The sequence below is a fragment of the Pteropus alecto genome, unplaced genomic scaffold, assembly GCF_000325575.1.
Source record: "Pteropus alecto unplaced genomic scaffold, ASM32557v1 scaffold195, whole genome shotgun sequence".
Lineage (NCBI taxonomy): Eukaryota > Metazoa > Chordata > Mammalia > Chiroptera > Pteropodidae > Pteropus > Pteropus alecto.
The window spans coordinates 6,690,232-6,714,067 of NW_006438073.1; the positions used below are offsets into that span (position 1 = coordinate 6,690,232).

At 36.7% G+C, this 23,836-nt stretch overlaps 1 protein-coding gene and 1 pseudogene across 2 annotated transcripts in view; both read left to right on the forward strand.

Annotated features, from left to right (window-relative positions):
- Nucleotides 1–77: 77 nt before the first annotated feature.
- Nucleotides 78–23,836, forward strand: part of PACRG (parkin coregulated) — a 432,512-nt gene continuing 408,753 nt past the window's right edge. Inside the window, exon 1 of one of the 2 annotated variants that reach the window (XM_006915041.1) lies at nt 78–496. In XM_006915041.1, coding sequence (XP_006915103.1) covers nt 341–496 — 156 coding nt within the window. In that variant the 5' untranslated portion in view covers nt 78–340. The remainder of the gene's footprint in view (nt 497–23,836) is intronic. The other variant, XM_006915042.1, reaches the window with a different exon arrangement.
- On the forward strand, nt 21,208–21,326 carry LOC112482374 (annotated as a pseudogene).

Genomic DNA, 23,836 nt, shown 5'->3' on the forward strand with positions numbered 1-23,836 from the left:
CTCTTCCGGTAAGGCCCAGGAGAAGTGCGTCACCGGGGGGGGGGCGGGGTGGGGCCGCTCGGCCGCAGTGTTGACGCGTCGCCTAGCAACCGGGGCTCACCTTTGGAAGCTTGTTGCAGCTCCAGCCAAGGTCCGGCCCTCTTCCCGCCCCTCCCCGCCCCTCAAGTCCCTTCACCCAGGAGCTTCCAAACATCTGGATCAGCCTGGGCGCTTCGAGGGGCTGAATTTCTACCACTAACGCGCCTTTTTACATTTTTTCCCCCGACCTCCTCCTCACATCCGTAAAACCCACTGAGTCTTTTACTACACGTTTTATGAGAACAAGACATTTTCTAGGAAGATGGTGGCAGAAAAAGAGACCCTGAGCTTAAACAAATGCCCAGACAAGCTGCCGAAGAGGACCAAGCTGCTGGCACAACAGCCGCTCCCGGGGCACCAGCCTCACGCCCTGGTTTCCGAGGGCTTCACAGTCAAAGCCATGATGAAAAACTCAGTCGTAAGTGATCTTCCCGCATCGAATGCACTCGCTCCGAATCAGGGGACACCAGGTGGCAGGGGTTGGCCGGCCCTTGGGTGGGCTTTGCCAAAAAAGGCAATTAGTTGGCCAGTGGCCGACGGCACCCACCAGTGTGCGGAGGTCCAGGCTAGGTTCTTAGAAAGGATCTTGAGAGGGTGATACATGATGCCCATTTATAAGCACTTTCCTAATAATTCCTGGTTTCTAGGCCACCCCGAATTACTCTCAAGCTATTTATGAAGCAAAAAAGACCCCCTTTCCTCATTCATTCCTAAACTAGCCCCATCAGCAAAGGGCCTTATAGAAGGTGAGTTCTTAGAAATCTTAAAATCTCTTGCAAAATTTGACATGCGCTTATTGTACAGTTGGGAGCATAAACTCATTAAATAATCTATAATATGAAATCTCATCAATTTAACCTAGGAAATATCAGAATATCCTAGCATTTACTCTAACAACATTCTTTTCTTACAAAATGGTACCAGCCTGTTAGAATACTGAAGGGCAACTTAATGTGAAGATTATTTCCAAACAGACCTTTTAAATGGTAAATTTTTTAAAATCCAAGCTTCGGTTCAAGCATCTCTGGCTATTAATACAATTCATATTTCATTTATTTTATTCATAGTTAAGACCTTCTTTTAGGTAAATTTTTTAAAATCCAAGCTTCGGTTCTTCAAGCATTGGCGGTTATTAAAATTCATAATTCATTTTTTTTATTCATAGTTAAAATAGTCTCAATACTATTGAGGAAAAAAACAGTTTAAAATGCACACAGATGGTTTAGCTACATGGATGATAGAGTAAAAAAAAAAACTTTCCTATCTGTTTTTGAACAGCTTTCAATTTGCTATGCTAAACCAGGTTTTACTACTGAGTAAGCACCTGTCTGGGAATGAGATATTAAATAATAAATGCAGCTTTTAAATTTGTATAATTTACACTCCAGGAAGATCTGACTTACTGCATAGCGACTCATTATGTTAAATGAATAGTATTGCTTTTCAGTATCACATTATTTGTTTTACATAAATGTTGCAAACCTAATACCTATTCCTAAAACCACATCCTTAGAATATGTGAATGAAACAGATTGCCTCTAGACCCCTAGTCCAGGTTTCCACGTTGCTCGACAAAATAATATTCTGGTTATTGGACTGTGTGTCAGTTGATTTACAATAGGTAAAATTATTAGAAATAAACGAAAACTGCTGGTTGTAGCTTTAGTCTTTTGCATGTATTTCATGCGAATAGGTTGTCGTGGAAGCCAAGATGACCGTTTATCAGCAGTACAGAATTACATAACTGTTTGAGCTAATTGTTCTTTTCTTCCACATATTTATGATTATAATGTTAGTGACTTTCAATGCTGTATTTTTTCACAGATGTAAAAAAATATTGTTCAGATTCTTTCTTTTTCTAAACTATATTCATAGTCATTTTTTAAAACATAGCCTTATGCTAAAGTCATAGTTCTGGAAAACCACATATATCAGTATTGCCAAATGTAATAAATATACTTAATAGACAAAAAAAGACACTGGCTATGAAGCAGGCTTCTTTATAAACAACTTGAGATAAATTATCTTATTTTCATATTTTTTAGAGAAAAATCTCAATATAATATCTATTTTTCTATTGGAGTCTTCAAAACACGATGGATAATTTTTTATTTCATTTAGTGGAAATCATAATTCTTAGATACAAACATCATCCATTCATTCATTCAGTCGACGACTTTTTTAAAGCTAAGAATTTGTTAAGCACGGTTCCAGGGATTTGGGATCAGCAAAACAAAATCCCTGTCCGACTCTAAGGAAGCCACCATCACCAACACTAGTCTTGATAAAAGAAAGACAGTACTGTTTACACAAACTGACTTCAGCGGTATAGGAAATAAAACCTTTTTTCTTTTCATATTCAGTATTTACGTTTCACCGTTTCTGTCTTCAACAGTATAGATCTTTTGACATAAAGTCAAAATATCCCCCTTTTTTGAAGTTTATTTTTATTCGGAAAACGATATGCCAGTCTCCAGCTTTTCTTAATTTCAACGCCTTGTTCCAAAAGCCAAGCCCCCAAACAATTCCCTGGTGTTAGGGCTTGCCTTCGGTTTCCTCTTTCAAACACTTGCCAATTAAGGAAGTCACCATTCCAGTCTCTTCCACAAAAGACACATAGAACTATACCTTAAAGAGTTATATGGAGACTCCTGTGGTTTCTTCAAGAGTGCTTTAGTAATAATATAAGCACACAATCTTGATCAGATTTGATCAGATGACCTGTATAGTCTTTATTTAAATTCATAATTGATATACAAGACTGCAAAATTATTTACAAAACAGTAATAAACATAAATGGCTAGAGCTTTAAATCCCAGCGTCAAATGTTCTTCAATAGTAAGTAGTTCCTTCACTCCCTTGAAATTGTTGTTGCATTCTATATGAAAACAAGCAATGACACAAGTCTTGCAGTCCGAGAATAATATTCAAATTGATATTGTTAAAATGTTTGCCTCAACATTATGATGAGGTATAGAATTTGAAGATTTCCCTTTAAAGGCCTCATATGTGGTATGATCCAGTAACCCTGTCTTGTACCATCTTTATCTCAGCAGACGGGAGAGGCTTGCTGTGCTAATCACCCTTTGACAAAGCAAGTGAGGATGTGGACCCAAGCTCCACATAGACGTTGACCTCAGTTTAAGCTTTATGTTGCTGTTTTCCTTTTCAGTAGACGATAGATGTTTCATGCTTACAGCTCAGCAGAATGAGAGAAATAATTATTCGTTACTAGTTTACTTATATAGATGTAAGTGTACTTTTATACTCGCAATCATATACTCATTTAACACACAGCAGTAGTGGTCAATATTTATAAACTATATATTAAAATACCAATTTGGGTGCTTTAACAGAGACCAAATAACAATGGCTTAACTAAAATGGAAGTTGCTTCTCTCACATATAAAAATCCAAATTTGTGCACGATCATGGAGGTGGGGCCCTGCCTCCCCATGTTCTTTTTTTGCAAAAGCCTATGAAAGTTGATCCTTGCGGCAACTCCAGGCCCCCCTACCTGCTCTGTTGGGAAAAGGCCTAAGAAAGTTAAGTAGTTCTAAAAGAGGATAATCTCCAACACCCACTCCATGCAGGAAGAGAGAAAAGTGGGTAAGGAGCGGCACGAAAAGGCAGGTAGAAATAGAGAGCAAGCAGCCTGCTTAGCAGGGATGCCCCAGAGGGTGCACTCATCACTTCCGCTCACTTCCATTGCCAAAACTTAGTCTTATGGCCACATCCAGGTGCAGAAGAGGCCGGAAAATGCAGTCTCTGACTGTGAGGTCTGTCACCGCTAAAAGCTGAGGCGTTTCATTACCATAATAAACGGATGAAGGGAAATTGGGGGACAATTAGACATGTCCTCCACCTGTGCTAAATACCGCTAGTGCAGAAAAAGGAGATAGATAAATAAAATATTACAGTACAAATATATACACATCTACAAATAATTCGGTACAGTGGAAATATTAATAATGAAGGGACCAAGAGACAAGCACCCGATCGAGGCCCTCATCGCCTTTCGTCTAGATTTTTACAGTAGCATCCAAACTGGTCGCTAGACTCTATCCACCACGTGGTTGGTTGCCTCAACCAACTATCCTAAATGCTGTGACACTCACCTTTCTGGTACGAGTTCTCCTCTTAATCACTGCTGAAAGCTTTTGGAGTCCCTCGGCTTTACAGGAAGAAAGAAATCGTGTTACCTCCACAGGACTAGCAAGGTCCACCCCCAGTCTATGGTTTTACCTTTATCTCCTACTGTTCTCATTTGCTTCCGCCAAATTAAACTGTAACTCTCCACAGCTGTGATTCCGCGTACGCCGTTCCCTTCGCTCGAGTGCCTTTCTCCCACAAGGTCTGTGTACAAATCCGCACACACGTATTCCTTCGGTCTTTAGGTAGCAAGTATCTACTGGTCACTACCTGTGCCCAGCACTGTTTTAGGTGCTCAGAATCCAGCAACAGGAGTGGCGGAACATTCGCCGTCAGGGAGCTTATGTTTATGCAGCCAGCTGAAATGCCAGCTGCTTCAAAGTGACTTGAAATTCTCCCCCTTTGTCAACCAAGATGGAAACGTATCTTTCGTTCATTGTTTTCTACCGTGTATTATAGCAATTTCTACTCATGTTTCACCTCCTCATATACATTCCCTGCGAGGGCAGCATCTGTGCCTAACTCACCTTATCATCCTAACTGACATGTAGCAGTGCGCTCCATAAATATTTGCTGAATGAAGGCAAGCAAGTCTACTCCTGCTCATGTCATCAGCTCCCTCTTTCTCATCACTCTGATCGTTACCTATCTCTGGTCTGGATTTTTTTTTTTTTTTTAACCACCATCTTCCAATGTAGGAGCCTAGAAGATCCCTTCAAAACTCAGCCTGACCATGACATTGCTCTCCTCAGACCCTCGGGTGGCTCCTCATCTCACTCAGAGTAAAAGCCAACGTTCTTACCCCCATAAGGCCCCGTGCAGTCTAGCTTCCTTTCTCCTTTATCCGTATATGTCAGCTCACCCCACCCCGTTCCACTCACAGTAGTTTCCAAGCCGTTCCAGTCACAGGGCTGCCTCAGGGCCTTTGCCCATCTTGCTCGCTCTGCCTGAAATGCATCCCCTCCTACATTCTACCATCACTCGGTGCTTTGAATTTTTGTTCAAAAATTAACTTTTTATTGAAGACTTCTTTGGCTAGTTAGACTTTCCGCCTCTTAATAATCCCCTTCATCCCTGCTCTAGCAGTCCTGTCTTCTTTCCCTGTTTTGTATTTTTTCATAAATACTTATCACCCTCAGTTCTTGAGTTCATCTTGTGTCTTTTTCCACTACAGAGTAAGCTCCTCGAGGGCAGGGGATTATTACTGTTTCAATCACTGCTCCATCTCCAGCTCTAGGAAAGTTCCTGGCACATAGTAGGTGCTATTTTTTTGTCAACCGAATGAATGGATAGCCATGTTTTATGCTATAGAGAATCATCTTTGAATTAGCTGCTTCAAGAAAATGCTAATGGAGTTATAGAAATATAAAACATAGGAATTAGATTAATTTACAAATGTTTTATGCGATATTGTAATTAGCTTATTATAAAAGTTACATGTGCTCATTATAAAACATTAAAGTGGTTTGCCTTAGAAAAGCTCTCTCCTATCTAAGATTTGGGAAAAAATTTAGCCTTTTTTCCCCTTAGTTCTCTTATAATTTCAATCTTTTATTTTAAAGCTTTGCTTCATCTTGATTTCATTTTGGTTTAGAAAATGAGGTAGAATATTTTTTTCCCAACGAGTCAGAGGGTTGCTACATGACTCTCTACATATAGTTAAACTAAATTATATCAAATATCTTCCTATTTGACTTGAATGATCTATCAGTGCTATATGTATATAATTATAGTAGCTTTGTCTATGCTTTAATATCTCATAGGACTAGTCATCTTTATTTCATTTGACTTTCTAACCGGTCCTATGAGGAAGCAGGGCAGACTTTTTCTATTTAGCATATAAATCTTGGAAAATTTAATTTTTTGTCGTGGTGGTTTTGGGACACTTACTACATCGTAGAGCAAGTAATAGAACCTATATTTCTAGATTTTTCTGACTCAACTGGTCTTCTCTTGATACTTTCTTTTTAAACTTTGATGCGTAACATACAAACAGAAAATACACATATTCTGTGTGTGTCACTTGATGAAGATTAAACCGAACACACTGGTATAGCCAACACCCATATCAAGAAAAATTACCAACACCACAAAACCCCTCAGGCTCTGTTCAGTCACTGACCTAACACACCCCCAAGCTCCCCTCATCCTGACTTCTCTCAGTAGATGTGTATTTATATACATGAAATTACAAAGTGTGTAATTGTTTTGTGTCTGGCTTCTGAGATCACCACCGAATGTGTGAGATTCTCCCACGTCACTGCACATGGATCCTTCATACTCATCGCTGTACAGTATTTTCATATGAATATGATAATTTACTTATCTATTTCTCTGTTGATGAGTATTTGTGTGACTTCTAGGTAGGGCTGTTACAAATAATGCTACTAGGAAAATTCTAATACATTTTTGGAGAGCATAGGTGTAAATGTCCAAAGACAGAATTGCTGGGTCCTTGGGTGTGTGTATGTTCGCAATAGTTAACTATATCAAAACTGCTCCCAAATTGATTTTTCAAATTTAAACTTCTGCCCAATCTATACGAGAGTATCATTTGCTCTATAATCTCACTAGTAATTGATATTTTTTTTATTTTGCATTTTGGGTATTCTAGTAGATGTATAATATTATCTCATTGTGGATTAATTATTTTTATTGTGATTAGTGAAATTTAAAAGTTTTTAATATATTTGCCATTTGATTATCCTCTTTTTTTGAATTCTCTTTTTAAAGACTTTCCTCTGGTTTTTTCTTGGCTTGATTTGGCTTATTTATTTGTAGTACTTTTTATTTTTCGTATTCTGTCCTAAATGATGTAAGGTATTTGTCAAATATATGTTTTGCAAGTATAATTTTCTACTCTGAGAGTTTCCTTTCCATCCCCTTAATGGTGACTTTCATCCCTCTCTAAAATATAACAAGAAAAAAATTATCTTTTGTGGGAAAAAAATTATCTCAAACATTTTATTTATGTATTTATAATGTAATCCTCAAACAATTTGCATTGTCTCACAATAAGTGTTTTTGAAGTCATCAGAAATAAAATTAAACGAACAACAGTGAACAATAAAATAAAATGTAATTAAAGTAGAAAGCCTGAGCTAAAGGAAAGGAGAATCGATCTGCCATTCATAAGGATCAGTATTTTTATTACTTGATGTTCAGATTTCTAAGTTGCTTGGCATCTGTGGCCGAAAGGCGAACATTACGCATGTCTCATTTTCACAGAAGCAGCAGCCTATCCATCCCTCGCGGGATCCCCAGCTTTCCCTGTGCTGCCATCTCAGAGAAGGCAATCGCATAGCGTTTTAAATGCAGCGGGTCCTCCGTTAACATCGTTTCCTCCAACGACGTTTGGTTATGGAGTTGACGAGGGGAACGAATCGATTCCGTCAGGGGTCACTGTCCGTGGAGTTTTCCTTTCTCCCCAGGCCTGCTGGGGTTGTCTCCGGGTTCCTCCCGGTCCCTGGGCATCCCAGAGCGACGCATGCGTGGTGACCTGGCGCGTCTACGCCGCCCGGGCTGAGTGCGGGGGTGCGAGAGAGCCCCTGCGATGGAGGGATGGAGGGGCGCCCTGTGCAGGGCAGGTCCCCTGGTGCCCTGGGCGGGGGCCTCCGGCCACCCAGGCGCGACTGGAAACGGCGGGTTGGAAAATCGCTTGTTTCATTCATCTTAAACGTACGTAGAGCACTCGGTTACTTCAGTGTTTACCCTTAGAAGTGTTTGGGGTCTTTATTTAGATGTTTGGTGATGTTTTTGTGACCAGAAATAGGCCGTAGGAACTTAACTCTTGTTTACATCAATTAGCCCAGGTAAAACTGGTGTCATTGTACGTTGTTTCGCTTTAAAATCACAGTTACCAAGTTACCAAAAACCTAAGACAGAATGGAAGACTTAGTGTACATGCAACACACCAGATCCACACTTTTGATATCTTACAAGAAATACAGTAGCACATTTCATCCTGAGAAATTGGATTTTGCATGAGGTTCCGTTGACGCGGTACACGAGGTAGGCCCTTGGCGGCCCAACTTGATCCAGAAGTAGAGTCCACAGAGCCTGCGGGAGTGTGGAGACTGTATGTTTCAGCTCTGGCTCTTCTCGGCTCATTTTGTGCCAGGAGCCAGGTGGCTGCTGTTTCCTTTCATAGCGTGTCAGAGTGGAAGTGTGTGGTGCTGTGTGCTGAACTGTAAAGGATGAAGGGACGGTGGGGAAGAGTCAGGGGCAGTGTGGCAAAGCTCAGAGATCAGACAGACCAGGCCTCCTGCTCATTGGGTTTTCAATCTTTGTATTCTGCTTTCTTTGACCAAAATAATTATGTCACAAATTCTATTCATTACATACATGTTTAAAAATTTTTAATTGTATATATTTTTGTAGAATGCAAAGCACATGTGTACTTAATGAAGAGTATGTGTATATATATATATGAATGCCTATGTTTGTATGGTTTACATATTTAGTGTGTATTAAGTATAATTATAATACCTTATATGAAATTTATGGATTCCATCTAACATGCTAATATTTTACATGTCATTACAAACTCCTCAGAAACATTTAAAAGACTTTCTAAAATATTATCCTCTGAATATGCCATAATTTACTTAGTCATTCACCAAGGTTGCTTTCAGTTTTTGCCATTATACATATTGTTGAAATGAATTTTTTTATTTAAATTTTTCTTCTGTCTTTGATTGTATCTCCTTGCAATACAATTTCTGAAGAAGAATTACTGAGTCAGAGATGTTAAGAACCCGAAGACGCTAATGAAGTTTTGATTTATACGGCCACCTGAAATGGTTCCCTTCTCTCCTGTGGCCTGGAGTATCCCCAGGCCCTGCCTGCCCTCCAACCTCCCCACCTGCTGCATGTTGAGGGGCTCAGTGTCTCAGCACCTCTGAAACCCATTCATGATACATATTAGGAATGGGTTGGAAACATCTAAGGCTGTGGTTCTCAGGTAGCAAAGTGAAATCACCTGGGGAGCTTCAAAATGCTGATTCCTGGGCCCCACCCTCCAAGATTCTGATTTAATTGTTCTAATTGATCTGGGGTTGCATTAAGTAGTGTTTAGTAGAGATTCAGAACATTTAGGGTAGAGCATTATAGGAAGATCTCAAAAAACTATATTCTCCAGATAGCTGGAGATATTATTTTTTCCAGAGATATATATAGAGCAGCGTTCTATTCCCTGCTGATTTGTGTTACCTTTTGTATTATAATTATACATAATACTCAGAGATATTTGAGAGGAATTTTTAACCAATGTAACACAATTTTAATTATTATACTTTGTAGTATGTTTAGAAACTGGTGAGGGTACTCTCTCTCGTTAATTCATATCCGGAATGTTGATTTTAAATTTTAACTTTTTGCCAGTTTAATCTTCCAGATGACCTTTTAATACTATGCAAAACCAAAATATTCCTTTGAAATAGCTATGAGCATATAAATCACTTAGAAAAAAATTGTCACGTTTTAATAGTGCCTTCGCTTGTAGTGGTATATTTTATCACTTTATGTGCCTTTATATTTATTTTATATTCATCTACCTTATTACCTTTTAAATCTAATCATATTCCCATTGAATCTCATGTTTTATTTTAATCATGTTTCTCCACATTTTGAAAAATGCAAATATGCAAATAAGCATAGAAATAATAAAAGTCATGTATTCATCTAGATTTAATAAATAACCTTTTCTTATAATAATATATATTTTTAAAATAAACTTCTGGTTTTATAGATAAGATGAATAATCCTTGGTAAAGGAGCTACGGCCTCATTCCTTCTCCATACTCCATCCATCCACGCCCAGGGTAACCAAGATGCTAAAGTTTATGTATATCCTTCCCAATTATATGCAGTGCAAAAATATGCATCATAGTTTAGTAACGATGAGTGCGTATGTGTGTGTATATAATTAGAATTTAGGAATCATTCTTCAGGTTTTCTTTTCATTTGGGCTGTTCTGTTACAGTGCATGTTTCTGTAATGCCTTTTAGCTCAGATTTAATTCATAAATAGGGGAATGATGTCAGTGTAAGCAGGAGCTTCATATGCAGTTTTCCCCATGCTGTTAATATTTTGTGCCACCAAGTAAGAGCTGAACGAAAAGCATACTAACACAGCTGAACACAGCCTGACAACGAGCAATGCAAACTCATGCAGACAGTACCCATTCCTCCTGGTTCTGTTCGTGCACCTGCTCTTTGAAGCACTTAATGCGAGGCAAGCTCCATTTTTGCACATCTTCGCAATACCTCCTGTCTTCATTTTCTTTAAATGTACAATACTGTATTTACTCCAGTATTTCATTTCCAAAGATTAGAAATTAAATATTTTAACCACGCTAGTAACTTTTTTATTAAAACGATTATCAAGTACTGTGGTTACAGATTTACATAGATTTTTATGAGCTTCTTAAACTTATTTTCCCCCTACACTGTGTTGTTTCTAGCAAGCAGTTTTGCAGAACAGGTGGTTTTTTGAGAATGCATGTCCTATTATAGCAGAAACACTAATAGGAAATTCGTTTACCTGGTATGTCTGATTCCATTTGCATGGAGAAGTCAGTTCGGTTATTCATTCTCTCACTGAGGGACTGAGGTCTACACAGTGCGCCATCAAACATCTCTGTGTAGCGTTCCGTGTGCCAGAGTTCATCACATGTGGATTCCTGAGTGATGATGTGTGGCCTCAACTGTAAAGGAGTTTATCATATTTCTTTTCAAAATAATATATACACATTTGTAGTTACTAATAGAGTATTCTTGTTTCCCAAATGCTAATCATCATTTGGCGGTACCGGACTAAAAATTGCGCCAATCCGAAGAGTATGAAATGGTCTGTTTTAATTTTGAATTTCGCTGATAACTAGTTATATATTTTCTTTTCGTAGGTTATCAAATATGTGGCTTCCTCTGTGGTTTGCCTGTTCCTAGCCTTCGCCCATTTTTCTTGTCGGATTATCTGTGTTTTTCTTATCGATGTATAGATATGTTCTTTCTATACTGTGACTATGAGTATATTCTGCATATAGATGTCACATATTTTCTCCTAGTCTGTGACTTGTCTTTATACTTTTTTTTTGCATTTTCTTTGATGTTTAAGTGTTTTTAATTTAATTTTAGTTATTTATATTTATCAAATCCTTTATGGTTTGTATATTTTGTACTTAGTTTCAGAAATATTTTTTGATCCTGATAGCTTTGTTTCTTGCATATGTTTTCTTTTTATAGTGTTTATATAGAGATTATTAATTACTCAGTTGCCAATTCATTTTTTAAGGTGAGAGATAAAACTTTAATTTGATCTGTTCCATACAGAGAGCCTCCCGTCCAGTACCATTTATGAGTAGTAACTGGGGACTCTGTTGTGTACTGTTACTCAATTTGTCTGCCTCTAAGCTGGCATCACACTCTCTCAATTGCTGTAGTTTTATTGATTGTGATATTCGGTAAAGTGAGGTACCCCAATTTGTTTTCATCCTCTTTGACATTCCTGGTCTCTTACTATCTACAGGTGTTTTAGGATATATTGTCAAGTTTCATGAAAATCTCGAAGGGTTTAGAATTGTATTTAGTGTACAGGATGATTCAGGGATAATAGCAATCTTTTCTAACCTTAATTTGCTAAGAGATTTTATTTCAATTGTTAGTAGTATGGAATTTTATCAAAGACTCTTTCTGCATCTGTTGAGATGATCATAATGTTTTTCTCCTTCAGTCTGTTAATGTTAATCTAATGAAATACTATAGACTGGATGTCTGAACAACAGAGATTTACTTTGCATAGTTCTGGGGGCCAGGCATAAGATCAAGGTGCTGGCAATTTTGGTTCTTGGCGAGGGCTCCTTCCTGGCTTGCAGATGGTCCAACTTATCGTGTCTTCACGTGTCTTTCCTCCGTGCATGCAGAGAGTCTCTCTTTTCTTACAAAGCTACTAATCCTTCCTTAAAGCCCCACATTCATGACACAGCCTAACCCTGATCGCCTCCGAAAGGCCCATCTCCAAATACCATCTCCCTGGAGGTTAGGGCTTCAACATATAAACTTTAAGGGACACAAATATTTAGTACGTAACAGCTGGGGAGATGGGATTACTAGGTTTGACTCATCCTTTGGGGCTGAATGCAGGGGCCTATCTTCCTGAAGTTCTTTGTTGTCAAAAAAAGCCATGCTCTATAAACTATGACTAAAACTTGCCTTTAGGAAAAAAAAATGTGCACAACACTTGCATTATGCAAAAAAGAATTTCTTAGATTAGAATGTATTTTTCTTTTAATATTGTGTTTTTGAACAATTATTTTCATTATAAAAGGGAAAAATTTTTATGTAGAGTTTTAGGAAAATACTTAAAAGAAGAAAAAGAAAATAAGTATCAAATCGCTTACAATAGAGCTAATGACTCTTGAATTATTTCCCAAAAGCACCTCTATGTGCTTTTGTGTAAAATTGGAGTCATATCATACATACATGTTAATATATTTTAAAATTTTCTATTTGCCATTATATTTTTCTTGCTAATTTATTAGTTTTTTCCTTGATTGGATTTACTTAGTTTTTCTCTTTTTGTTTCTTCATGTACTATCTCCTGCATTCATATACTAATTCTTCAAGTTTCAGTAACAGATTTTTTATGTCTGTCTGCTCTTACATGTTATTTTCTTTCCCTTGATCTCCTTATGTCTTTCTTTTTAAATACTTTTATTTTCATTAGAGGTTATTCTTGTTATTAAAAAAGATGTAATTGAATTTTTTTGTTCCATTTTCACATGGTTGTTATTTATGAGGAATTACTTTGCCTGTCTTTGGGGCTTTATGACTATGTTTTGATTATGATTTTTTAAATTAATAGATCTGTTGCTCGATGGTCATGTAATTTGGTTTCTACAGTTTTAGCTGCTTGGTCTAGAATAGAAATGTTTTCTAGATAAATCCTATGGAAACTTGAAGGAGACTTTTTTTAATCTATGGTTATTTTGGATTGTTAATTGCAGATAACTTGTCTTAGTGCAGAAGGTTACAGACACCACCTATAGAAAAGTGTTGTTATTTTTGATAATATAAGTCAGGAAAGATAAGGATTAGGTCTATCGAGCAAATCCGAAATAGGCAGATGAGTTTTGGTATATCTTCCTATTTATTGTCTATATCCCTAATGAATATCCATGAAACTAATTTCTCAGAGCTTATCCATATTGTTTGAAGATTTAAGAAACATAGCTACTAAAAGTCCAATTATATAATTAAATGTTCATGGCTCTTATGATTTTAATCAGTAGAGAGAAAAATACAAAGAAAAAAGTTAGAAACAAGAATTGGAAACAATGGGAAAAACTGCATTAACATGGATTCCTTTACTTCTCCGTCACCATATCAGGGGACCTATAAGATTCCTGGGTTAAGAGTTCTGAAAATGACCTAATGATAGGTAACAACCTCTACTCGTACTTTCTCGAGGGATCTAGAATTCTAGACCTTGTCTATAGTTTTTCAGTTATTTTAGATCTGAAAAATATATATTTATATTTTCGATGTGCATATTTCATATTTAGTGCCCTTAAAATGAAAATTTAAAAAGAGGATTCAGGAAGCACTATTGATTTTGCTTCTGCTTCCTTAATAAGAATTGACTTAAAAAAAAAACCCATCTGGCACCTTGGGGGGCAGAGGGCTGTGCAAGCACATTCTTGATCAGAGAGTGACCATGGATTGGGGAGAAGCACACCACGGTTTAGTACGAAGGGTGGCTGCTGATTCTGTGGGCCCTAGAAAGTGAAGCAAGAGACATTTAAGTTCAGTATTTGGAATCCAAGAACCGACACTCTAAAGCGTGTGTAAGGTAATTCATTTGGGCTGTGTAGAGGGCTGTGTTCAGGGGGAGATTTAGTTTTGTTTTCCATGTGCATGTAAGGATCATAATCCAAACAAAAATTTAAGCTATCATTATCCATGAACTTGTTTATTTACTAAAGTTTCATTTGGGAAAAATCGTATGAGTTTATATTATAAAGAATAATTGTGTTGTACAAATAATAATTCGCGTTTTAAAATTATCCTTCTAAACTAATTCAAGCCAGAGTCATTGATGTAGCAGAGGCTAGAGAAAGTAAGACTAAAAATATGATTATACAATAAATGCTAACTAAAATAATGAATGTAAAGTAGATCATGACCAATGACCATTCTTTTGTGGTTTTTACTTAGTAGAGAATCCAGAGAGAAATATCTCACAGATTGTGTATTCTAAATTAAAAGAGCTCTGAATAAGTAGTCCCTGAGACAAAGAGTAAATCTTCTACAAATCTTCTGTCTCGTACTTCGTAATTTTTTAAAAAGTTATTTTACACCATAAAACTATAACTTCATTTCAAAATTAAGTTAAATGACACATTGTTAAATGTTTTCACACGAACATAAAATATTGGAATTTAACACTGCATTATATTTAAATTTATTTTAGAATTTATGTAATGTAGTGATTATTGGCTCAGAACAGCAAGAGTTGTATACATTAAATATTAGTAATTTTAAGGACTAATGAGGGGTACCTCTGTGTATGCCTCTTTCCCCTTTGGAACTTCTTGAGTAAATGATGTATTTACTCATGATTACACCAGGTTATACACATATTCACAGTGATTTACATACACACAATTATCTTTTGTCATTATTAAGAGTAAATAATAAAAAGGTCTTAGAAAACATTCATCGAGCATGACTTTTATAAGATAAAATGTGACATATAAATGGCCGTCTTATAACTTTTTGTCCCCACTCCCCTCAACACTACAGTGTTCTAGACATCAAAGATGCTAAATTGTGTTTCTAAATCGTTTAATCCTAACCTATTTTGTGGAAGTAATTCAACTGTGAATGCCTACCTATAGACCTGTTATACCTTTCCTTCCCATTCATCACTCGTAGAAAAAAATGTGGGTGATTGATTGATGAACAGCTTACTTATAAAAAGACCCTTCTCTAGATCACATTTGGCCTTCTATTTTACTCAGTTTTGTAACCATAGCTCTCACCTCTATCCTTGTTCAGTCACCCGCAAATAATAAGTGACATTTGTCAGTAAGGAAAGTGGCTTGGAGTGAATCTGCTGAAATTTACTGAAATATTGGAAAACAAACTCAGAACTTATATTCAGTTGATAGTGGAAGAGCCATGCAATCTCTTTTCCTTTGTCAAAATCTTTTCAAATTGAAAATGATTTCTTAAAGTATCAATGTGATATGTGCACAGCACTGTTAGATAAAGTCGTGGAGGATAGCTTATCGGGCTTATCGGTCCCCATCCTATGCTTTCTCCCTCTCCCCCAGGCCCACGTTCCTTCAGTTCTACTATTTTAAATCACTTCTTATTTTGAATATTTTAATACAGGTATTTCAAATCTAGAAATACAGTAATATGCTCATACCAATATTATTTCTTCTTAAAAGTGCTTAATGAGATACCAACAATAAACTGCATATATTAAAGTATAGCATTTGATATGTTTTAACACATTTACAACTGGGAAGCCATCACATCAATCAAAATAATGAACATATGCATCGCCTACATTTCCTCGTGCCTCTTCGTAATCCCCCCTCACGCCTCCATCTCTAGTCAAACAGTAATCTCCTTTCCTCACTATAGATGAGTTTGCATTTTCTAGACTTTTATATAAATGGAATTATACAAATACACTTTTTTTTCTGGCTTCTTGTTCAGTCAGCATAATTATCTTAAGAGGCATCCATGTCGTTGCATACATCGGCACTTCATTCCTTTTTAGTGTTAGAATATAGTGTATTATGTTCTATATAATAGAATAGTGTAGTGTTAGAATTTAGTGTATGAATATAGCGCAGTCTGTCTACCCACTCGCCGTTGGTGGACATATGGGTTGTTTCCAGTGTGTGGCTGTTAAAAAGAGCTGCTATGACTATTGATGTATGATGAGTCTTCATAGAGAGCTCTGTGTGTGTGTGTGTGTGTGTGTCTTGGTTGAACACCTAAGAGGACTGGCGAGCTGTGCTGACTCTCAAGAGTCCGAGCGGGTCAACACTGCCTCGCACCTGTGCTACACCCAGCTGGCACGCGAAGTTACTAATGGCAATGTGAGTTCCTCCTTGTCATGTTTGAGACATTTAGAAGATCTCGCAGAGTATGTATAAGCCCGCTTATTACATGAGAATCGTTCTCTCAGGCCTATATGTAAAATAAAAGAAAAAAATCGTTATGCCTTATTTTAATAAGTATAAACTATATCACTATGAACAGAAGTGTTCTTATAATGTGAAAACATCCATTGTTGATTTATTTATGGTATTAAATGTAGTTATTCTATGAGCTTTCTTGAAATATTGTTGCCTTAGATTATGAAAACAAAGTCTTCATAATTTTCTCTCAATATACTTATGTTCTAAATATATCTCAATTGTAGGTTACCTAACACATAGCAGTGTTTAGAATTTCTCATTAAAAACTATGGTAGTTAGTGCTTTAACATTTTCCACATTTGTTGAGGTTTGTTTGTTCCTTGTACATAAAACTCAAATTTATGTCTGCCTTCATTTATTTTCTTTCAAAGATGTCTTAGGAATTCTCCACATTTTATAAAGAACTATAAATTTATTCCAGCCTAGGGCCAACAGCTAGCTTTCATGCTGACCTAGATGCATATATGCAATTTAGTGAATTTTGAAAATTTGAATGATAGCACATTAAACTGGAATAATGAACCAATAAAAATTTTTATATCATTCAAAAATTATTTCTTAGACATTCCACACTGTCGTTTCCTCATTAAAATTATTCTAGGATCATAAGTTACAACATGTATTCCTAAGGCTAAAAAGAAATCGACAGATCTTTTCTGGTGATCAAGTGATTTGACCTGACTGAAAGATAATAAAACCTTGTTTTGGAAAGCTAGAACAGGCATTCATAACTAGATTATTCATCTTTGGCTAATAGAGTAAAATTTGGGGGGGAATCTTTCATATGTCCGTAATGCTTTTCGCCTGTTAAGTGCTATGGTGTGTTACAAAATTGCTATCTTCTAATAGTCCTTGCCAGTACGTGACATTGGATTTAAACTTGCAAATCCTTAAGTGCTTCATCAGCAGTTAGAAACAGGACTTCAACTTCAGATGGTTTTCATGGAGATTAAATGAAATATTACAGTGAAACACAGGCACGTGCGTGGCATCATGGAAGTCAAACGTCAGTGGTCATAAGATGGTGGTCTTATATTTTTCACAAGTCTGCTAACATGTAATTAGCCTATCCTATAAAATAGACCTTTATGGATTTTATAGAATTCTAATATCCTCAGTACTTGAGCCACTTGTGGGAGTGAATTACGTGCTCAGGAAGACATATTAATGCTTATAAGTCACTAAGGTACCATTTCATGTTTGCCTAATCACTTCATTGGCCTTTACCTTGTTTTACTAATGCACTTAATTCGATAAGGATGAACACTTCTGAAATTTTTACACTAGTAAAAGGGGTTCCCAAACCATGCACATTATTTTTATTTAGGCAATATATATGATTCAAGAAGTTTTATAAATATATATATTTTTTTTACTTTTTAGGATTCATTTTAAAATTAGCATAACATCTAAACATGTTGGTGTTTCTGTTTTCTATTGTAGTTAATTAGTATTACTCTTATGTTTTAAGTAAATAATAATCTAAGAAGAAAATTTTATATCTAAGTATTTTAGATTGTAATTTGGGAACTAAAGGTGTTAAGCCAAATAAATAGACATTATAGAGATTATTCGTGTTTCCATTAGTCCTTCAGATATTGCTGTCTGTCATTCGTTTCTCCTTTAATTCAGTTCAACAGCTATAATTAAATGATATCATTTATCTAACAGCAATGCTGAATCTTTTGTATCTTTGGAAGACATAATAAAAAAAGAGAATAAGAGTTTTCTATAAAATATCATTTACCTCAGTTAGAAATTTTAAGTTTTTAGACTTTATCTTAATTGCAAATATCACCTAGAACCTCTCAGATGAATGATACAGGCTAATTTCAAATTTTCTCTAAATGTACAAATATACTCCTCATTTTCCCTAGTCTGGGCCTAAATTGCTCTGCTTGCATTTGTAATCAGAAATTGATTGGGTTGCTGTGGAAACTGTAAAAGCGTATTGCTGGTTGAAGGGAAAATCGCAGTAGAAGAAGAGCTGCTGTCATAATTGTCTGCCATCCGAAGTGCCTGTCATTCTGAACAGTGCGTCGCTAAAATTCTCGCACTCTAACCCCAAAATGCTTCTCTTTAGAAAACTGCTCTGTGGTTAGTATTAATCTTCTAGATTGATTTTTTGACACCAAAGGCCTTTGTTGCATATTTAATTTATTTCCACATTGAACTTTTTTTTCATACAAAATGAAATTAGTTTCCATTTTATTCATACTTATAAGGTACATCATAGGAAAAAGACATGAAGCACAGTAAAATAGTTATTTAGAAGCCAATCATCTGAAAACAGTTCAACTGCTCCCCTAAATGTAAAATGAGTCCAAAAAAAAATCAGTTTGAGAAAGAATTTTTAACATCTGGCAGCCTAGAAGAACTGAAGATCTCTTTTAAACAAACAAAGCAATACTATGCATTTAACCAGGTGAAAGCATCAATGAACTCTATTTATCTTTAGAGGTTTGTCTTTTGTATGGAGTTGAGAAAGTGAAGATCGACCAATGGCATAAGGAGAAAAGTCAAAAGAAAAAAAGAAAAAAAAGAGAAAGAAAAATGTCCTTCAGCAGAAACAAGAATGATGGGATTAGGAGTGAAGACGGCTCCTATTTTAGTGGTACAAATTTTCATGAACACCAACAGCTTTTCTGGAGACTTCCATTGGTTTCCTGATTTCAACAAGAGCAAAGCAAAAAGTTATCTGTGACTCCCCAAATTTAAATATATTCCCAATCCCCCACAAATCCTTGGAAACCAGAGGCTTACTAAAAAGAGACCAAACTGCCAAAGAAGGTTAACAGAACATAGCCTCACTGTGTAAGAAGCTCCTTGCTGGAAAGGGTCTGAGGTGATGGCATACTTCAGCAATAGTGTCAAAAATAAGCAAAATATGGTACTTACTTTAGTTCTGTTTTCATAAATACTTCCAGACACTGAACAAAGTAATCCACTTTAGCAGAAAAATATTAAAACATATAATATGTGCGACATAATCTAAAGGATGTATTACCTATTTAACGTATCATTAAGAGCTGTGTGCTAGGTATTTGGTCCTAGTCTTAGGTACTTCATTCCACCATATACGTCAGAAAGAAGTTTGAACCCACTGAGCATGTATTATGCAGCGGTAAATAGATCGTATCTTTAGAAGTGAGTTCTTGTCTTCCTTTTAAGAGCTGGGACATAGGCAAAAAAATATACAGCAGTTTGCATGTAGTGTTCACCCTGAAGCACAGCTTAAATTAGATTTGTTAATAAATTAAGCAGACAGGAGAAAAACATCCATTTAGATACAAGTACTATACATGTATCATTGGGTTTTTTTAGTTGGTTTTTTGAATAGATAATAGATAATAGTTTAAAAGTCAGAAGAACCTACACTAAAAAACCTTTCAATCCATTTCTCCTTTACAGAGGCAGCCAGATATTTCTGTGTCATAAAGAGAAATTTTATGCATTTTATGCAAATATGTACATATACATTTATTGCCAATTTCTTTGAGCGAATCGAAGAATTGTTCATTATGGTATTGCAGTTTTATTTTGCCGTCCTTTTATTTATAATCAGATTAAGCAGCTTTTTATTTGTCTGTTGACCATTTGTGTATTTCCTTTGTGAATTGCTCATTGTACCATCTGCCTATTTTGTTTTGAGGTGCCCATCTTTCTACGATTGACTTGTGAGAGCTCGTTATGTACTATAGACTTTGAGATCTTTTACTAGTTATATGTTTTGTAAATATCTCCTTCCGTCCTGTGGCTTTCACTCAATTAGTAGCCGTCCGACAAACAGAATTTATTAATTTTAATACTGTCAAATTTATCAGTCTTTTCCTTCACGGTTAGTGCCTTTTTTGTCTTGATTAAGAAATCATTCTTTATCTTGAGACTATAAAAATGCCCTACTCTTTACGTTTAGATCTACAATCCGCCTGGCGTTATTTTTTTGAGTAAGCTGTCGGGTAGAATCAAGTTTCATTTTATCTGATTGACCTTGCACCCTTTTTTCAACACCACCCTTCCCCTGCAGCTTCCCAGTACAACCTTTGTCACAGATTGAGTATTCATACATGTTCGCCTTTGTTTCTGGACTCACTGTTCTGTTCTACTGCCTTTGTGTTGCTTATCGTAACTTTACGTTGTGTGTTGCAATCTGAAGAGTGAGTCTTCCAACATTTTTCCTCTTCAGGATTGACTTTGCATTTTCATATAAACTTTAAATTTCCATATAAAGCTTGTCAAGTTACAGAAAAAAGGTTTGGATTTTGATTGGAATTGCAATGATAGGCATACATCAATGGTGAGAGTTGGCATCTTCATTATGTTGAATCTTCTAAGCCATGAATGTGTTTTATCACAAATTATTTAGGTCTCCTTTAATTTTCCTCTATAAAGTTTTATCGTTCTCTGTAGAGGTCCTACATGTACTTCGGTATTTATTCCTCAGTACATTTTTATGCCAATATAGATGGTGTGGTTTTTTGAGACTTTTTTTCCCCTAATTTTTAGTATATTTGTTATACAGGAGACTTGTGGAATTTGTCTATTAATTTTATTACTGTATATGTTGAGTTTTTGGGCTTTTTGCATGCATAATGGTATACGTGAGTGAAAATCGTATATCTTCTTTTGCAATCTATATAACATTTTCTTGTCTTATTGAATGGGGTTGGCTCTCCAGTTTATTGTTGAATACATAATGAGTGGGTATCCTTGCCTCTGCCTGATCTCACAAAGAGAGCCTTCAACATTTCATGATAGTCTACAGCCATGCCACCCTGAACATGCCCGATCCCATCTGATCTTGAAAACTAAGCAGGGTCAGGCCTGGTTAGTACTTGGATGGGAGACCACCTAGGAAGACCGGGTGCTGTAGGTGTAAAAAAAGTAAAAAATAAAGGATCGTAAGCTGACAAGGTCCTTGCAATCTGTGAAGTCAACCAAGGGTTGCCTCACCTAAAAAACAATATTTCATGATAAAGTATATTTGTTATAGTTTTACCTTAGATTCTCTTAATAAAATGAATGCAGTGTTCTTCTGTTTCCAGTTTGATTAAAGTTATATCTTAGATGTTGATTTTATAATTTTATATCTGAGATGAATCTATACTTGGAATCAGTTTGCTAACGTTTTGTTAATGAATTTTACATTTACGATCATAAATGATACTGACCTATCATTTTCCTTTTCACGTTATCCTTTTATATATCGCTGTACATTGTGAAAATAAAATAAAACTGGCCTTAGGAGATTAAGGACCGTAGAGTTCAATATATCATATGACATCAGACAGCTGTGTACTATTTTGCAAGTCATTATTTTCCTTGATCTCTTACCTTCTTTGTAAAATGAGGCATTTGAAATGTATTATTTTTAAAGCTTTTTTTAGCTCTAGATCGTGATATGCAATCGATGTTTGTGCATGACTCTTAATATACATCAACTTAAGTTTTTTTCTTTTAACCAAAGCATGTTTTCATCCTATGTCTAGGATTTTAAAATCAGTTTCTATCTGATCTTCAATTACCCAGTTCTCTACTCATTGTTGTATGGCTTCTTAGGTCATTATTCATGGTACTTTGTATAGGTGCATAGATAATTATAGTCTATAGTGTAATCGTTAAGAACATGGACAGCAGAGACCGCCTAGCTTGGAAATCCCAGCTTAGTATCTGTATGCTGAGTGATAATATTTCTCTCTTTCATCTATAAAAGGTGATAGTAAGAGCACATGCCTCATACGGTTAAGGAAGATAATACATTTGAAACACTAAGACCATCACCTGCTAAACATATGTTAACTATCTTTATTAATATGGAGATGTAGATGTCTACACCGTGACTTGGAAATAAGCCATTTCCTTAGCCTTAAACAGTTAGAAATAATCATGTATCTGTAAAATTTTGAATCTATTTTCAAGAATTTTTTTCCAGAAGAGAAACAGTAAATATTTTTGAAGTCTTGTCATGGGATTTCCTTTATTACTTACTTAAATAGAGAGGGTAGAGGAACATTCGTTGAATAAAGAGAAAAAGCTCTGTAGAACAGAGATGTTCAAATGATATTCACTGATTGCAGTCAATCATATTCATAGATTTAAGACCTAAGACCGGTTTTAACAGTAAAACAATAAATCGGTGCTAGCGTAAGTCGAGGGCGTGCCTCTCCATTTTATACAGTGTCTTCTCGTGAGTGTACGTGTTAGGCTAGGATTTTGGCAGCTGCACGTAAATCTAGCCATGGTTTCTAGGTTATGAGAGCCAAGAGAGTTTTCTGCATTACCTCTTATTTCTGAAAATATTCTTCGTGGGTGAGAAAATACACAGTAATAAAAGCTCCAGACCCTCATCCAGCACCCACAAGAATAGGAGTTGAGGGGAGACATAGGAGGAGAAATATTGGCTATCATTCATTTGAATGAATTTTATTATACACTTACTCCATAATTTTCTCTTAGGAATCGTCCTCCTGGATTTACTAATCCTTAAGAGAATGATGTCGTCGTCATTGCTTTCACCATTTTGACCAGGTCTGAATATACTTTAATGGAAAAGAGACATGTATTTGTTTAATATGCAGAGGTAGTAAATCTCTTACTCAAGAATCTTAGGTAGCTGGAATGACTGGAAATTTATTTACTGAAATATGTAGTTAGGTAGGAGCTACTTTTGCCTACAGTGATATGAACGCATTTTCAGGGATAGTATTTGTGTTTAACATGGAGTTCTAGAAATCCAATATTAGAACTGTTTTTCTTGAAAAGAAACCTTCAAATATTTGTGTGTGTGTGTGTGTGCATGTGTTAACTGCAGCTGCCCAGAAGTAGAGCCTGAGGCAGGGATTCTCATGCAAGCGATTTGTGAAGGACGAGCTTTCGGGAAACATCTGGGAGGCAATAAGTGGAGCGGGAGAGGGAAGAGGAGAAGCTCAGTAAGGATGTGGCCTCAGCCTGACCCCGTGAAGGGATCGCATCAGAGATTCGCTCCCGACGTGAGGCACGGGAGGGAGGCTTCTGTGCGTGCAGCTCATCAGCTCATCGCGCTCCAGCAGCGAGGCCTGGCTGCGGATCCGCCGCCCAGGCAGGGGCGTAGTTCCCAGGCACCGCCGAGCGAGGAGGCCCTCCTGACGAGGTGGCAGGTGTGAGCTGCCCGCTGTGACACGCAGAGGGTCCTCGGGGATCTGCGTGGAGACCTTCATTATTTCACACAGTGTTGGAGTCCACACCGTGTGGCTGGAGTTTCGGGCACACCGAAGAGCAAGGACACACCTTCAGAGGCTGGACGAGCATGGATGCTTGAGGAACATGGAGCGGGCACTGCGAGATGCTCATAGTGTGTGTGTGTGTGTGTGTGTGTGTGTGTGTGTGTGTGTGTGTGTGTGTGTGTGT